The sequence below is a fragment of the Carcharodon carcharias genome, chromosome 21 (assembly GCF_017639515.1).
Source record: "Carcharodon carcharias isolate sCarCar2 chromosome 21, sCarCar2.pri, whole genome shotgun sequence".
NCBI lineage: Eukaryota > Metazoa > Chordata > Chondrichthyes > Lamniformes > Lamnidae > Carcharodon > Carcharodon carcharias.
The window spans coordinates 63,959,189-63,978,329 of NC_054487.1; the positions used below are offsets into that span (position 1 = coordinate 63,959,189).

The 19,141-nt window shown below is 44.1% G+C and overlaps 1 protein-coding gene across 1 annotated transcript in view; it reads left to right on the plus strand.

Moving 5' to 3' along the window:
- The first annotated feature begins 1,256 nt into the window (after positions 1–1,256).
- The window catches only part of acss3 (acyl-CoA synthetase short chain family member 3), an 89,087-nt gene continuing 71,202 nt past the window's right edge, over positions 1,257–19,141 (plus strand). The window contains exons 1-2 of the mRNA XM_041216006.1: positions 1,257–1,745; positions 14,909–15,053. Of these exons, the coding sequence (XP_041071940.1) occupies positions 1,327–1,745; positions 14,909–15,053 (564 nt within the window). The 5' untranslated portion in view covers positions 1,257–1,326. The remainder of the gene's footprint in view (positions 1,746–14,908; positions 15,054–19,141) is intronic.

Here is a 19,141-nt window from a genome sequence, read left to right on the forward strand (position 1 = left end):
ACCACAGTGGTTGACAGGGCCCTCAATCGTGTCTGGCCCATCTCCCATGCACCAGCCTCACACCTTCCTCTCCCTCCCAGAACCATGATAGGGTCCCCCTTGTCCTCACTTATCACCCCACCAGCCTCCGCATTCAAAGGATCATCCTCCGCCATTTCTATCAACTCTAGCATGATGCCACCACCAAACACATCTTCTCTTCACCCCCGGCAGCATTCTGCAGGGATCATTCCCTCCGGGACACCCTGGTCCACTCCTCCATCATCCCCTACACCTCAACCCCCTCCCAAGGCACCTTCCCATGCAACCGCAGAAGGTGCATCACCTGCCCCTTTACTTCCCCTCTCCTCACCGTCCAAGAGCCCAAACACTCCTTTCAAGTGAAGCAGCATTTCACTTGAACTTCCCTCAATTTAGTCTACTGCATTTGCTGCTCCCAATGTGGTTTCCTCTACATTGGAGAGACCAAACACAGACTGGGTGACCGCTTTGTGGAACACCTTCAGTCTGTCCACAAGCATGACCCAGACCTCCCTGTTGCTTGCCATTTTAACACTCCACCCTGCTCTCATGCCCACTAGTCCGTCCTTGGCCTGCTGCATTGTTCCAGCGAAGCTCAACTCAAACTGGAGGAACAGCACCTCATCTTCCGACTAGGCACTTTACAGCCTTCCGGACTGAATATTGAGTTCAACAACTTTAAATCATGAACTCTCTTCTCCATCCCCACCCACTTTCTTCCAATAGTTTATATAGATTTTTCTTTTCCCACCTATTTCCATTATTTTTAAATGTATTTCCATCCATTGTTTTATCTTTGCCTTTTAGCCTATTTCCATCCCTTCCCCCCAACCCACCCCACCCCACCCCCACTAGGGCTATCTGTACCTTGCTCAACCTGCTTTCTACCCTTAAAGTCACCATTAGCACATTTCTTAGATAATATCACCACCATCAACATCTCTTTGTCCTTTTGTCTAAGACATCTTTTGATTATCTCCATCTATCACTGGCCCTCTTATCCAGCTCTACCTGTCCCACCCCTCCTTAAACCAGCTTATATTTCACCTCTTTTCTATTTTTCCTTAGTTCTTTTGAACAGTCATTCGGACTCGAAACGTTAACTGTATTCCTTTCCGCAAATGCTGTCAGATCTGCAGTTTTTCCAGGTATTTTTGTTTTTATTTTAAATATAACTCGCTGGGGATAACTGTGACGTTCGCTTCCTTTTGTTGCCGCTGGGGGTGTTTATTCACGAGTAACGTGACATCAGCAAGCCTGAATTTAGGCGAAGTTCTTCACCTGCGGGGTAAGGGTTGAGGGAAAATGCGATTAAGTTCACTAAAGGTGAATAGGTTGTACCTGGCGAGACTGTGGAGAGATGCAAACCAGGCTAAGATTGCACGGTTTGGAAATGCAGCGTGCAGACTTGGCCTGAGTCCCAGGGCAGGAATCGCCGAAAGGCTCAGGCTGCAGCAGCAGTTTGAGGGCTCTTGGACTGGCTTCAAGGCTGCTTTAATTCGATCACTTGAACTTCGCCAGCTCTTCCAAATCGCGGAGGCACGGCGAGGATTTCACTGCTCTGCCAGTTGCCGGGCTGTCGATCTCCAGGCAAGTTACGAGAATGCATTTCGCCAATCTATCGAGGAACCAGAAAAGTTCTGGAGCGAATGCGCCCAAGAGATCTCGTGGTTCAAACCATGGCAAAAAACTCTGGATCTTTCAAATCCACCTTTTGTACGCTGGTAGGTGATATTTCTAAACTATAAAGGCTTGTATACTTCATTAGCAGTTTGGTTAGTGACATTACCTTCAGAACCTGTGGCACTTCAATAACTTGGATTCAACACGTGAAATTCAGTGGATTAAATTTACCTAAGCAGTGGTTCCGATGGTAGAAAAGAGTAAGAAGGACATGAAAACAGATTACCAATCACCTGGACTATTATAGTTTTCAAATCGAAATTTATGTTCATAGAAATTTGAAGTCCAGACTCGTTACCATAATATAAAAGCAAAATATTGCGGATGCTGGAAATCTAGAACAAAAATAAAAATACCTGGAAAAACTCAGCAGGTCTGACAGCATCTGCGGAGAGGGATAGAATTGCTGTTTCGAGTCCAAATGACCCTTCATCAGAACTAAGGAAAGAGAGAAATGGGGTGAAATATAAGCTGGTAGAGGCGGGTGGGACACGTAGAGCTCGATAGGGGGCCAGTGATAGGTGGAGGCAAAGAAAAGGCAGGAGGCATCTTAGTGGATAACACTTTCAGTGAGCCGTCATAGAAGTGCAAACAAAAACAGAAAATGGAGAGAAAAACAGAGTTAATGTTTCGAGGACTCATACAGACTCAAGCGTTAATTCTGTTTTTCTCTCGACTGATGCAGTTAGACCTGCTGAGTTTTTTTTCCAGCATTTTCTGGAAAAGGGGTGTTGACGGTGGTTCGATTCCTTCCCCTCTTCCCCCCACCCCACCCCCACTAGGGCCATCTGTCACTTGTCCTGCTTGCTACCCTTAATGTCCCCATTAGCACATTCCTTAGATAAGATCATCACCGTCAACACCCCTTTGTCCTTTTGTCTATGATATCTTTGGCAATCTCTTTGCCTTCACCTATCACTGGCCCCCTATCGAGTGCTACCTGTCCCACCCCCCTCTACCAGCTTATATTTCATCTCATTTATCTATTTCCTTAGTTCTGATGAAGGGTCATGCGGACTCGAAACGTCAACTCTATTCCTCTCCGCAGATGCTGTCAGACTCGTTATCATGTTTTTAAAATTAATGTGCCCATCGACTGCACTCATTGTGATTCTCCTATGAAAATTCTGGTAGAAGAAAATGGAGGGAAACCTTACCAAATGCACAGTACTTTTATTATGATAAAAGCAAAATACTGCTGATGCTGGAAATCTGAAACAAAAACAGAAAATGCTGGAAAAAAAACTCAGCACATCTAACTGCATCAGTCAAGAGAAAAACAGAGTTAACGCTTGAGTCTGTATGGGTCCTCGAAACATTAACCCTGTTTTTCTCTCCATTTTCTGTTTTTGTTTGTACTTCTATGACTGCTCACTGAAAGTGTTATCCACTAAGATGCCTCCTGCCTTTTCCCCATATTCCTTCCAACTTTTCTTTTTCCAAATATTTAACCACTTTTTTTTTAAAGCTATTACTCATCCTGCTTCCGTCAGTACTCTTGGTAGAATTTCCCATGTCTTTACAAGCCGTTTAAAAAACCCTAACTTTTCCTTTTCATTCTTCTGATGATCTTCAATGTACACATACTGTCCTGTTACCTGACCCATTCTGTCACTTGTGTATAATTGTCTCAGAAGTTAAGGTATGAGCATACTGGGCTGGTACAGTAAAATTGACCCAGATATTGCAGTGGTGATGACAGCGAAACTCATCGTTCACTGTCGCTACTCCACAGAAACTGACACCAACAACTGGAGTCTGTGCATGAGTGGAATAATGAGGAGAATCAGAAGTTGCTGTCAGTGATTCAGTGATACTATGCTTTTCCAGAGGGTGTGCTGTTGAGGCATCCCCAGTTTTGCAGTAAGTGGAAATCAATTGAATTGACACAGCTTCTACTCTTATCCTCTTAGCCTCGCTACAGTCTCCGCTCACTGATTATGGCCTACCGACACAAGCTGTCAAGCTTGACAGCCAGCCCATCAATCTGGCTCGCTGGCTGCTGGGAGACATAGGACCTCAACTTTGAAAAGATTCTATCATTAACTTTGACAGGACATTTGCGTTAGCCACATTTATGGGTTTCCTGGCTGCCACAACAACACCCCCCACAGTTCTCCCCATGTAAATCTCCACTTCAGAACACACAGCTGCACCCCGGTTACCCATTCTATAAATAGACACGTGTCCCAACAGGTCGATGTGATGCGTCTAGTGTGTGGGTGAAGAGGGTTAGCATGCTTTCTGCTTTTGTGTGCGAGTTTGCTTCTCATTTTCAGCCTGCACCACTGGCAAGCAGCAATGTCAAAAGACAGCTAAATGTGTAAGTCTCTCTGTGTCAGTACACAGCCTCTCCATCAGCAGACCCTCAGCTGTGCCACTTCAGGGCAACACTCGGAAACTGGGTTCATCACTGCCTAGGCTAAAGTTTCAGAGGAACTCAGAGGAGGCTGAACTCCAGACATACAGTGTGCAGGTTCACTGGAATGTGCACACTCCCTGGCACTCATGAACCAAACTCCCAGGTATGGGCGAATAGCTCTACTGCCTCGTGGATAAGGGAGTAAACCTTGATAAAACATCTGCACTGGTGCCCAAAGGCGGACTGATATCTAAGTAGATCAACTTTCTGGGAACTCCTGTAATCAAACTGGTGTCAAATGTAGTGCTTTACATTCATTTGGTCTCAAGCAGGAAGGTCAGAGGAGTCCCTGATATTAGGGAAACTCAGGGTCTCCATAAATTTTGTCCAGGCTTGTACCCTGGAGAGGACACTCAAGTTTTGCTGTGGAGCGTTAACACAACACAGGAGACAGCAGTTACAAATGATCAGTCCAACTCAATTGGCGTAGAGAACGGGTGCTACGGGTTGTCTCTGACTGCCAAAGGGAGCATCATGTCCCACTGGTCATCCACCATCCATCTCAAATTGGGCAGTCCCCGACTACTAAGGTATTGACCCACCACATTCCACCTGCTTCAGTGGGTGCTTGGAGCTTAGGATCTCTGCTCAACAAATGGAAGGAATCCATGGCACCAGGCAAACAAACAAAACGAAAGAAGATGCCAACTCTTTGATTGGCAAGCTGGAATTTCAGGACCACATGTGCAGGATTGACAGATAACTTGCAGGTAGTCAATAGTGCATGCAAGACAGCAGCTGTGATTAATATGGAACTTGATAGCTTAAACATTGACATAGATTCTGGACAAGAGACCAGGCTCACTGAGAATAGATCACTGCAAACGTTACATGTTCATCTGGCAGGGAAAGAGTTTAGAGGAAATGCATGAGCAAGGTGCAGACTTTATTGTGAGGAACTCGCTACTCTCGATGATAGAACCTGGGATTCTACCCTGGGAACCCCACAAACGGCTCATAATGTGTTCTCTCCATCTGCCTCTCCACTCAAAAAGGACCAGTTAATCTCATGAGCGTCTGTCTGTAATGTTGTGCTCCACTACAGAGGTGAAGGACCATTACTGTGAGGAGCTTGGCACAGCTATCAGCAGAATCTCTAAGTCAGAACAACTTTACCTACTGGGAGTTTTTAATGCAAGTGTGGGTGCGGGCCACGGGGCCTGGACTTCCTGCCTTGGACAGCATGGCCTGGGAAATATGAAGAAAAACACCAGAGACTACTTGAACTTTTCTGCTACCATGAGCTTTGCGTAACCTTTCAGAACAAACCATGCCACAAGCTGTTCTGGAGACATCCAAAATCAGGAAATTGGCACCAGCTGGATCTAATCATCATCATGCATGTCTCTCTAAACATTATTATCAACACATACCACAGCGCTGACTGTGTTACAGATCATTTCCTGGAGTGCACCAGTGTTAGGATGTAACCCTTGAAGGTTTTCATTTAAAGCAGAAATGCTGTCCTCATATCAAGGTCAGCCATATTGCATACCCAGGTGAAAAATAATAGCTCCTCAACTCGATTGAACAGGTGCTCTTTGATATTTCCACACAGAGTACAGAAGTGAAATGGAGCATACATTGAGACACCATCTACAATACTGCACTTGCAATATGTGGGAAGCAAGAGTGGAAAAATGCTGACTGGTTCTAGGCTCACATCACTGTGATGGTACCTGTCCTTGAAAGCAAGTGGTCTGCTCTCACTAATTACAGGGGATATTGTAGCAAGAAGACTCTGAACGCACTAAGAGCTATTTGAAGTAAAGTCCAACAGACTGTGAGGCAGTGTGCCAATGACTACTGGTCAGAACTATGCCTAAATATTCGGATGCCTTTCGACACAGAGAATGCTAGGGGCATGTATGAAGGGATCAAAAAGGCAACAGGTCCATCAGCAAAGAAAATGGCTCCATTGAAAGTAAAGGCAGGAGAGGTTATCATTGACTGCGATAAATAGTTGGAGATATGGGTGGAACACTACCTTGCATTGTACTAAGGACACGCTAGACAGCATAGAAAACCTGCCTATCAGAGTGGGGCTTCTGAGCCACACCAGGTGATGCTTAACAGAGAGTTGAATACAATGGCTCGAACCTTTGTTTTGCGAGATGGTTAGGCTGGATATCAAACCCACAGTGAAGTTTAGCAAAATTATTGACGCACTTGGCGAGTGTAAAGCTCCAAGTGCTGATGCTATACTGCCTGAACTCATCAAGCATGGGAAATTGACACTCCAGCAACAACCACACAAATTTCTCTGTCTCTGCTGGAAGGAGAGGGCAGTGCCCTAGGATATGTATGCTGCAAAAATTATGACCCTGTGTAAGAATAAGGGCGACCTTATTGCAACAGCTATTGAGGAAGCTCCCTGCTGAGCATCATAGAAAAAGTATTTGCCATGTTGCCCTTGTCAGACAGCAGATTCTGGATGAAAGCATCGATCCTGAATCCCAATGTGATTTCAGAATTGGAAAATCTACAATTGACATGGATTTTCTCAGTCCAGCAGCTGCAAGAGAAATGGCATAAGCAAAGGAGACCACTATATTTTGTCTTCATTGATCTCACCAAGGCATTTGACCATGTGAACAGATGAGGTTTGTTAAAGTGCTGGAGAAAATTGACAGCCCAGTGAAGCTGCTCATGTGACCTCCACTTTCCATCACAACATGATAGGTAAAGTCATCTATGATGAGGCAACCTCAGGACTCTTTGTAATCTGCAGTGGGATCAAGCAGGATTGTGTTTTGGCACTGGCACTCTTTGGCATATTTTTCTCTTTGTTGCTGTCATATGCCTCCAGGTTATCTACACTGTGTATCTGACAGAACTGACGGAAAGCTATTCAATCTTGCTCACCTAAGGTCCAAGACAAAGATTTGCCAAGACCTCATCAGAGAGTTGCTCTACATGGACAATGCCACATTGAACAATTTCAACTGCTAATGGACTCTCATGCTTGTAAAGAGTTTGGTTTAATCATCAGCATCAGGAAGACAAATGTCATAGTTTAGGATGTTGCCATACTTCCATCTATCAGCATTGACAATGTGATGCTGGAGGTTGCTGATAGCTTCACATATATCTAGGCTTTACAATCATAGTAATCTTTACTTGATCTGAAATCAACACATGCATTGCAAAAGCTGTAATAATGAGGTCCTAGCTAAGAGAGTGTGGAACAACAGCAACCTGACTGAGAACACAAAATTGTGAGCCTATCAAGCCTGCATCCTCAGCATATTCTTCTACATTGGTGAGACCTGGACAACATCTGCTAAGCAGGAGAAAAGGCCGAATAGTTTCCACCTTTTCTGTCTCTGTCGTATCCTTGGTATCTCTTGGCAGGACAAGGCACCAACTCGGAGGCCCTAGATTGTGCTACTTCCATCAGGACATGCTCATTGCTAAGCCAACAATGTCTGCATTGGCTTGGCCATATTCAAGTTATGATGTATGATGGCTGTATACCCAAAGACTTCGGTACATTGGTTACTGGGTCACAACCTCCTGGGTGCCCATACCTCTGCTACAAGGTAGCAAGTGAGATATGAAGATGGTGGATATTGACACTGACAATTGGGACTAGGTCACTGATGGTCGAGACCTCTAGCGACTGTTTGGAAGGGCATTGGAAGAGGCAAGTAGAAATGAAAAGCTCAGCTGGTTGCGAAAAGGGTCCAGAGAAAACTGGAGACCAGCAAACTGTGCATCTTCTCAGCCCATTGTCTTCCTCTGCAGAAAATGGGACTGCGACTGCCATAGCAGAGTGGAGCTCCTGAGCTGCACCAGGTGATGCTTTACACAGAGTTGAAAACAATGGCTCGAACCTTTGTCTTGCGAGATAGTAGGCTGCCATTTCCAATTAGCTACTGGGCATTACGAGCACAGTCCTGACTCAGTGTGCTTATGGGAGTGACCAGAACTGCTGTAGCCAAGAGAATGTCTAAAGCAACCTGGAAACTGTGACAGAATTGTACCTCAGAAGTTGGAATGGGGCACCGGGATGTTTCCACCTTGGCTAACTCACAATTCCTTCTCTCTATCTTGATAAGAAGCAGAAGAGAGCACCTTGTAAGTTCTGAGTTGAAATGTGGTGGTTTTATGTGAATCTACCGTCCACATCCTCAAAGAAGAAATAAGCATAGCATGGACATCACAACGTAAATGTTTAGGAGAATCTCGGTTGATGGGTTTGTTATATAAGTGACTAATGTCCTGATATACTAAACTTAATACAAATGGAAATATTTTTGACTGCGCAGAAGTCACCATGGCCTGTTATCAGGTGATAAGTCTGGTTGTTTTTTTAATTCTTTCATGGGATGAGGGCGTCATTGACAAGTTGCCCATTCCTAATTGCCCTTGAATTCAGTGGCTTGCCATACCATTTTAGACAGCAGTTAAGAGTATGTGGATCTGGAGTCACATGTAGGCCAGACCAGGTAAGGACAGCAGATTTCCTCCACTAAGGGGCATTAGTGAACCTGATGGGTTTTTAGGACAATCGATAGTTTCATGGTCACCATTACTGAGGCTAGCTTTCAATTCTGGATTTAATCAATTGAATTTAAATTCCACCAGCTGCCATGGTTGGATTTGACCCCATGTCCCCAGGTCATTAGCCTGGGCCTCTGGATCACTAGTTCATTGACATCACTACTATGCCACTGTCATCGTGAAAACAATAGGTGAGCCAACAATTGCAACTCTGTGGCAAACAAATGGCCAGTTGGTGTAGACCTTACAGAGATAAGATTCCTAGTCATTAGGCAGAGGTCTAAATTGAGCAGCAAAATATCCCAGCAGAGACCTTTCCTTCGAACTGGAAGAGGAGAACCTGAGAGAACAGCATTTTTGTGTTAGGTTGGAGGAAAACAAGCAGCCTTTTAGTTCAACATAGGCAGATAAAACACTATGTCCAGATGGATTCACAACAGACTTTTATAATCATAAGCAAGTTCTTTTTTAATTGGTACCACCCCATTTATTACTGTGGTGTGCGCAATGCAGTGAATGTTTGAAATGCTGTAGAATTCAGGGCTGATCTTGTATATAGTACAAAGGCAACTCATAATAAATATTTAATGTTCAGCACAGGATATGCTGCAAATGCCACAGGATCTGGGAATATTATTAGACACCAGCAGATCCTAATGCACTGCCAAAAACTGCCCCTTAACTTCTGTTGTTCTTGTTCTCCCATCCCTCATTTTTGCATATGCTTCCCCTCCATTCAGAATAACATTGCCTCCATCCTAAGCTGCAATGTTCACTCATCAACGCTATCCTCAATAACCTACATTGACTGCCAGTCCCCAAAACCTGAAGCTAGACATTCTCATTGTTGTGTTTCAATCTTCTCCAGCCCTGCAACTCCTTCCCTTGAAACTCTCTGATTCTCTGACCCCAGCTTCTGGTTAATTTCTGTCTCATTTCACTCCATCAATGGTGGGTGTCCTTTGAGCCACCTAAACCTGATATGCTGGCATTCACTCCCTAAACCACCTGGTTTAACCACCTGGTTTTTCCACCTGCCTCTCTGTCTTTGAGACAACTCTCAAAATCTACATCTTTGACCAAACCTTTGATCACTTTCTTCTAGTATCTTTTGACTCAGCGCCATTTTTTTCCCTTGCGCCCCTGTAAAGCTCCTTGGAATTATTTTTTTCCTTTTGTTAAAGGTGCTAAATAAATGAATGTTATTGTAGTTCATTTCTTTTTAAATATGTCATCTTTCTACATCAATGTTTTGATTCTCTGGTCCATTAAATTTGACAAGCAACTGATGCCAGCTATGTTGCCAACACAAGATGTCAGAATAGTGCATGTTTACAAACTCCCAGAAATTGTCTGGCAGCCTGGTCACTTAGATGCACCCATCTCTCTTCTTTCCAATGTATCTATCTGTCTTATTTACTTGGAGGAGAAAATTGTATAAAATAACCAAGAGTTCATGCAGTTAAAAAAGCAAACGCCAAAGCTGTGACCATGGCTTCTTGTGAGGAGAAGGCCATGGAGTTCCTGCAGATGGAGCTAGTTGAGTAGGTTAAAGTTGTAAGCCTCCTCCAAGCTCACATGTAGTGTCCGATGCTTTTTGTTCCTTATATTCTCATTCACTCACCACACACACGGGATAACATAGCAGCATTTCAGTGTAACACATTGACATTCTTGGCATGTGTAGCTGTTTTATAAGGGGTGCTATACTACGAGCATTGTAAAATACTAGAATTGTATAAATTTGTAAAGTCTTCTGCTTGAAGTGAAGGTGGTGCCATGGCCCATTGTACAGCCTCAACTCCATTCAGTACTAAATTCCTTCTGTCACCCACTCCTGCAGTCACTAACATACCACTGGTAGACTCAATGATTTTCATGAAACACAGAACCTGAGTGTGGAAGAGCAAAGTGGAATTGCAAGTGACACTGCTGGCCAGATGGCAAGCTCAGTGGCTCCTTCTGCTATGCTAGAGATCTCCCACCTAATAACACACTTGGTAGCTCTATATCATCTATGGAGTCAGCTCAGTGTCACCTTGGAGCATCCATGGAAGAGTCCATCAACACTATTCATATTCGTGCAATGTTGAACTGCCTGGCTGATGTACAGATTACTAGGAAGGCCTGGTGTGTTAAGTGCAGGCATAACTTTGACAATGGCTCTATAGACCTTGGGCTCCTGGCTCCAAGATTGTGCCTTGTCTGAATTTGCTGAATATAGAAGGTTCAGAGGGGAAATGAAAATGCAAAAAAGAGAAGCAGAGAGAGTATGAAAAGAGAATAACAACTAACATGATGGCTCCTAAAGTCTTCTACAGCGGATAAATAGTCAAAGGGTAGTAAAAGGTAGAGTGTAGCCTATTAGCGATCAAAAAAGGTATTTACACATTGAGGCAGAGGGCACAGCTGAGGTATTAAATGAATGCTTCGCATCTGTCTTTACCAAGGAAGAAGATGCTACCCAGGTCATGGTGAAAGAGGAGATAGTTCAGGATTTAAGGGTGAAGGGTTTAAAATTGATAAGGAGGTGGTATCGGATAGGCTGACTGTACTTAAAGTTGCTAAGGTACCAGTATACTGAGTGAAGTGAGAGTGGAATTTATGGAGACACTGGCCATGATTTTTCAGTCTTCCCTAGACTCAGGGGTGGTGCCAGAGGACTAGAGAATTGCAAATGTTCAAAAAGGGTGTAAAGATAACCCCAGCAACTACAGGTCGGTCAGCTTAATATTGGTGATGGGGATGTTTGCAGAAACAATAATTCTGGACAAATTTAACAGTCACTTGGGTAAATGCCAATTAATTAAGGAATGACAGCATGGATTTGTTAGGGGGCAAATCATGTTTACTAATTTGCTGGAGTTTTTTGATAAGGGTAATGCTGTTGATGGACTTCCAAAAGGTATTTTATGCAGTGCCACACAACATACTTGTGAACAAAGTTATAACTCATGGGATAAAAGGGACAGTAGCAACATGGATATGAAACTGGTTGAGTGACAGGAAGCAAAGAGTAGTTGTTAATGGATGTTCTTCAGACTGGAGGAAGGTTTATAATGGAGTGCCCCGGGATCAGTTTTGGGATCCTTGGTCTTCCTGATATATATTAATGAGCTAGACTTTGGTGTACAGGGCACAATTTCAAACTTTGTGGATGAAGCTTAGGGGCATTATGAGCTGTGAGGAGGATAGTGTTGAACTTCATGGGGAGGGGGACAGGTTGATGGAGTGGGAAGATGGGTGGCGGATGGAGTTTGGTGTGAGAAGTGTGAGGCGATTCATTTTGGTAAGAAGAACACGGAGAGTCAATATAAAATAAGAGTACAATTCTAATGAGGGTGCAGGAGTAGAGGGACTTGGGTGTATATGTGAGTAAGTAGTTGAAGGTGGTTGGACAGGTTGAGAGAGCGGTTAATAAAGTATACAATATCTGAGGCTTTATTAATGGGGCATAGAATACAAGAGCAAGGTTAAACTTTGCATAAAACACTGGTTTGGCCTCAACTGGAGTATTGCATCCAGTTCTGGGCGTTGCACTTTAGGAGTTTTGTGAAGGCGTTAGAGCAGGCTTGTCCAACTGTTTTGTGTGAGGGGCCACGTCTCAGTGTTCTCTTACTCGGGGCTGATGAGCAACTTTCGGAAAGATTAGGTTTGGCACAACATTAAGCCTGAATTTTAATAAAATGTTTAGGTATGAAGAAAAGCAACAATTTGTTGTGCAAAAATAAAGCAATGTCAGGACAATAAATTGATAATTAAAAAAAAGAGTAATTGATAAAGATGACCATTGGAGTATGAGGGGATCAGATTGTGTGTCCCTGCTCATTCCCAGTTTCAGGGTGCTCATTCACTCACCCTCACAGCCACTCACACAGTGAGTGTGGGCGAGTGGATTGGTGTGCGGGAGTGAGGTTCAATGCATACCCTGAGACTGTGAGTGGGCCAGACACAAATGCACACAGTTTCAAACTCTCTCTCTCTCTCTCCCTCTTTCACTCTCACACACACACACACACACACACTGACACACACAGGCATGTGTACTGATGCACACACTTGCACATGCACTGATGCGCACACAGTCACAAACTCTCACTCACTTGCTCTCTCACACATAGATATACACACTGATACTCAGTCACACACAGACATGCAGTCTCTCTCCCTCGCTTAGTCTCTCTCCCTCTCATGTGTGCTCTGTCTCTCCCTGACGCGCATTCTCTCTCCCTCTCACACGCACTCTCCCTCTCATGTGCACTCGCTCTCTCATGCTCGCTCTCTCATACTTGCTCTCTCTCTCTCTCATGCTCGCTCTCTCGCCCTCCCTCTCTCTCTCGCCCTCCCTCTCTCTCTCGCCCTGCCTCTCTCTCTCGCTCTCCCTCTCTCCCTCTCTCGCCCTCCCTCTCTCGCCCTCCCTCTCTCGCCCTCCCTCTCTCGCCCTCCCTCTCTTGCCCTCCCTCTCTCGCCACCTTGACCTCCCCCCTCGCCCCACCCCCCCCTCGCCCTCCCCTCTCCCGCCCTCCCCTCTCTCGCCCCCCCTCTCTCGACCCCCTCTCTGAGCCCCCTCTCTCGGCCCCCCTCTCTCGCCCCACTCTGTCACCCCCCGCTCTCGACCCCCCCCATCTCGTCCCCCCTCCCTCGCCCCCCTCTCTCGCTGCCCCACTTGCCCCTCCGACCTCCTCTCGCCCTCTCTCTCTCGCCCCCTCTGTCTCGCCCCCCTCTGTCTCGCCCCCCTCTGTCTCGCCCCCCTCTGTCTCGCCCCCCTCTGTCTCGCCCCCCCGCCTTTCTCGCCCCCCGCCTTTCTCGCCCCCCGCCTTTCTCGCCCCCCGCCTTTCTCGCCCCCCGCCTTTCTCGCCCCCCGCCTTTCTCGGCCCCGCCTTTCTCGGCCCCGCCTTTCTCGGCCCCTACCTTTTTCGCCCTCCCCCTCGCTCTCCCTCCCTCGCGCGCACGCTCTCTCTCTTATGCAGCCTTTCTCTCTCTTATGCAGCCTTTCTCTCTCTTATGCAGCCTCTCTCTCTCTCTCTTATGCAGCCTCTCTCTCTCTCTCTTATGCAGCCTCTCTCTCTCTCTCTCTCTTACGCAGCCTCTCTCTCTCTCTCTTACGCAGCCTCTCTCTCTCTCTTACGCAGCTCTCTCTCTCTTACGCAGCCTCTCTCTCTCTCTTATGCAGCCTCTCTCTCTCTCTTACGCAGCTCTCTCTCTCTTACGCAGCCTCTCTCTCTCTCTTATGCAGCCTCTCTCTCTCTCCCTCTCATACACACTCTCTCTCCATTTCTCTCACACGCACTCTATTTTTCTCACACGCATTCGCTCTCTCTCTCATGCAGCCTCTCTCACTCTTTCCTCTATCCCTCCCTTCCCGAACACCTTCCTCCTCCCCTGACAGATTCATCTCTGCTGTCAAGTGAGTTTTTCATGCAGCAGGCTGAAGGAAGTTGCTCCTTCACTGGAGACTGTTTTTCTCCCACATTTGCTGATAATAGGCTCACTGACCCTATCCACAGCAAACATGGGAAAGAAATGGTCTATGATTGGTGGAGCAGCTCCTCGTAGGATCTTCAATTTCACTTACTGGCATTTTGAACACTGGGTCCAGGGGGCTGAATAGAGAGACATGGCGGGTCAGGTAGTGGCCTGCAGGCTGTGTGTTGGACAAGCCTGCATTAGAATGAGTGCAGAAAAGATTTATGAGAATGGTTCCAGGGATGAGGAACTTCAGTTATGAAGATCGAGTGGAGAAGTTGGCATTGTTTTCCTTGGGAGAACAGAAGATTAAGAGGCGAGTTGATAATGGTATTAAAAATTATGAGGGGTCTGGACAGTGTAGATGACGAGAAATTGTTCCCACAAGCGGAAGGATTGAGAATGAGAGGGCTCAAATTTACGGTACTTGCCAAAAGAAGCAATGGAGTCCTTTTTTACTAATTGTTCACAGGACTTAAACGACCTTATTACTGGCTAGTGATCTCTTACGCCAGTCATTATGTGAGAGTGCGTGTCCAACAGCTGGTTAATAACGGGAATTGGCAGGGATGATGAAGATGTCTCATAGGGTAAATGTCATCTGGTCTTCCATCCATTCCACTCAAATGACTACAGATATGGCCCTGAGTGTACAAGTCCAAGCAGATACTGCAGCAATCCCCTCCATCCCTATGGCTGCAGGGCCATCTACTGACAAGGTTACAAAGTAACACCTACCGAGAATTATAATAAGCAGTTTAAGTAATTAGAGAGCTGAAGAAAAGCTTGCATTTCTGCTGTGTGTTTCAGGTTTGTTGATGGTGAACTTAATGTGTGCTATAATGCACTAGACCGTCATGTTGAAAATGGACTGGGAGATCAAATTGCCATCATTCATGACAGTCCTGTTACTGACACCAAACAATCCATCACCTACAAGGAAGCTTTGGAACAGGTAATGCACAATTCTCACTATAATTATTGTTCTTTGAGGCTAAGGATTCATTGATTTCTGGAGTTCACCTCCAAAGTCCCTCAAGATGGTCCTCATACTGGTACTACATTAAGGAAGGTGATCAATCTCTGTTCCATTCTCTGAACACTTTAAAGATCTTGAGTTGAACATACCACTTTTAGTCCTTACTGCTACTTTAGAAAGGAAATGTAAGACAGCAGCGCCATGTAAATATAATCACTAGATGTGAAGAAGTATTGGACTGGCGAAGATGAGGTACTAGTGCGAAGAAGAGAATATGTTGCCTTAAATTGGTATTATTGCCTGTGTCCCCTCTGTCTCTGTATCACTGACAAGGTGAGGGCAACAATGAGATTGATAGCCCATTTACTGTCTCAAATCATTTTGTACTCTGGCTGGCTTCCATTGAATACCTCTTCAGGCTCTTCATGCTCCTACCCCAGTGGAATCTCTGCTGGAAGACATTGAATACTGACTCTTTAATTCATGTGTGTTTGTCTTCTGTTCTGGTGAGAGCTATAAGCCAATGCTTGAGTGATGAAAATGAAGTTTTGATTAATCTTTTGTGAGGCAACTTGATAATTTTGTACTATGTTAAAGGTCCTATATAAATGCAAGTTGTTGTTTGATATCACAGGCAGAGCTGTTCAGTAATTGTTTTTCTAAAGATCTTAAGCTGCTTAGATCCTGCGCTTTTGCAAATCACATCTGTGCCATTATGGTACAGACCTCGGTCTGCTGAGAAGCTTGTGCCTATGTGTCTGCAGCTCCCTGTTTTGCATCTGAAGCAGAGAAAGCAGCCACATTGGCAGCAAAATCCATATTGCTGTTCACCTACTTCTGGTATTTTTTTTATTCCGTTAGCACTATCAGTGAAACAGATTTAGAGGTGAACTTTCACATGCTTGGTCATGCTATATTTTCCTCACTCCTTACCTCTCCACCTGCCTTCTCCCCCACCCCAGTGATTCTGGGAGGGTGTTTTCCCTGGCTGGAGAGTCTAGGAATTATTCTGACATTGTAGCCACGGCGCCATTTTGCCTTGTTGCTTTCATGCAGCCTTTTTTAACATTGTCATATAAAGTTTGAGAAATTTAGGTGAAGTTGTTAAATCTTATAACTTCCTCCTTACCCTGAATGTGTAAAAGAAGATTAGATGTAATCCCTAAATTTTATGTTTTATTTTGCTGCTTCTATAATGAAATGATTGGATTTTAGCATTGAAATAAAATAAAACTACTTATTCAAACACAGAATATAAGGTTTAAGTAATTAGTGAGATTTGAGCTGTTTACTTATTCCAGCTGAGAATGGTGCTATCATTATATGCAACAATATATGAAATGACAATAAGAGTTTCTAAACAGTGGAACTTTGCACATTGTCATAGTGATTCAAAACACATCTTCTTTTACTTCCAGTTGCAGGATCAAACACAGTTTAGCATCTGACATTTTTTTTAGAAATGCCAACATGAATGCATACTCAACAATTATCCCCTCCCCAACAATCACCAGGTCACTTGAATAAGAAGAGGACCAATGTTACAAATCTTCTATCCACCAAAATTCAGATTTTGCATTGGCAGACATGCACATCTCTATTTTTTCTCTATACACCTTTATTTCAACCTTGCAGTTATTGCTCCAATCGCTGGAAAAACAACTTTCCATTCTGATACCTGGCCCTGTGGCTGATTTTACATATCTCTCTTTGAAACTGTTATCCAGGACTGTCTTGGACCTAGCACTGAAGCCTGGAGGTAGGAGAGAAATTTGCTGTTCAAATAATGCTGTGCTGAAGGAGCAGAGCACAAAACAGCTGATAGTAATACACTGGTATGATTTTGATGTTAAATGCATTAGTTTTGTGGCTGTTAAGCATACCAGTCAAGTAGGAAAATTGAGAAAGCACGTCACCTGGAAATAAGATAAACCCCCTACTTTTAGCCCCGAACCAGGACACAAATTCAAATACAAGCATATATGGTATTTAACAAAGCAGCATGTTAATCTTTTAAAATGTATATTAATTATTAGATGTTCCAATTTCATCATCAACTGGATTAAATGTAAAGTGCTTGAAAAAACATATGTATCACTTCTTTATGATACATGTGGAGTCACTTGGGCTCCATCTATCTGACGTGGAAGGATCCCACTCATACTAGATTAATGGTATATTGCCCTTCATACTAAAGAAAGGGCACTCTTATCTCTCCTAGAAGTTGTTTGTAAATGGTCCTGCAGAAAATGACATAGCTTATTTACTGCCTGTGCAGTGAAGCGGAGGGCTTGTTTCTTGTGTCCTATACAGTTGGCAGTGGAATGCTCTGTGAACAAGGGTTCTTGATGAATGACTATTTTAAACATATGACCCGAGGCATTGCAGCCTTAAGTCTTTGCCAACCTCACCCGATTCTTGTAGTGTCTTGAAGACAGTGAAAATGATTCTCATCCTTTCAACTTTGTTAATTCTGACTTGTACTGAGCTAATTACCAAAAGTTTTAACAGCTGAAGGCTTTCCCAAAGAGGCAAATTGGTATAGAGAAATAAATATATGCCCAAGGAGTGATCACTGAAAAAGAAAAGAAGAACTTCAGTAATCAATAAAATTACATCAATGTTGCTTTAAGAGAGACTTCTGAATATGCCAGGAGTGTTTCCCTGTCATGCACCCATTTTATGATGGACATTAGTTTGCAGATGAATAGGGTAAGGAAATCAGTGGCATGCATGAAGTTGTGAAATTTAGTGCAGAACCTTATTTTCATTTAAATAGAGTTTGTGAATGCCCCTTGTTCAAGTATGACTTAGCCTCTTAACCAGGTAATGCAATGGAAAACTGAACAGAATGTGAACTGGATGTGTAAGGGCGGAGACTTGCTTTGTGCAGGCTACTAATGAGGGTTGTAAACAATCGACAGGGCCTTGAATTATTCTGGTTAATAATAATTAGCTCGTTCTTAACTATTCAGCTGTTTTTCCATTATTTGTTTATTACTTGCTCAATTCTTGGCTTTATTACACGATGTAAGCCATTTTGTGCTTAAAAATAAAAAAATACAAATTTTTGAAATCTCAACTTCTACCTCAAACAGTAATTTACTTCAATTCATTTTTAGAATTGCTTTTATGTAGAGAAAAAGTGATTTTAGGTCTGAAATGCTTTAAAACTAAATGGAACACATGCAGCCGTTTTAAGTATAGTAAATTACCATATATGCTGCGATGGCATTATCACTGAATCCCCCACTATCAACATCCTGAGGTTTACAGTTGACCAGAAACTGAACTGGACTAGACATATAAATACTGTAGCCGCAAGAGTAGGTCAGAGGTTGGAATCCTGCAACAAATAACTCACCTCCTGACTCCCCAAAGCCTGTCCACCATCTACAAGGCACAAGTCAAGAGTGTGATAGAATACTCACCACTTGCCTGGATGAGTGCAGCTCCAACAACACAAGAAGCTTGACACCATCCAGGGCAAAGCAGAAATTTGATTAGCACTCCTTCCACCATCGACGAACAGTGGCAGCGGTGTGTGTACCATTTACAAGATGCACTGCAGAAACTGACCTATGCTGCTTAGACAGCATCTTCCAAACCCACAACTGCTACCATCTAGAAGGACAAGGGCAGCAGACACATGTGAGCACCACCACCTGGAAGTTCCCCTTCAAGCCAATCACCATCCTGACTTGGAAATATATCACCGTTCCTTCACTGTTGCTGGGTCAAAATCCTGGAACTCCCTTCCTATCAGCACTGGGTGTACCTACACCACATGGACTGGCAGTTCAAGAAGCAGCTCACCACCGCCTTCTCAAGGGCAATTAAGGATGGGTAATAAATGCTGGCCTAGCCAGCGATGCCCACATCCCATGAATGAATAAAAATAAATATGCCCCTTTCACCACCTTCCAGGTCAAAAATTTGTCAGGAAGATACAATAATTCTCATAATGTTATTGGAATTTATTGTAAAATAGGGATATCTGTATCTGAGACTTAATTGGATTAAAGGCAGCTGGTCTGAAGGCTTTGATGTAACCATGGGGGAAG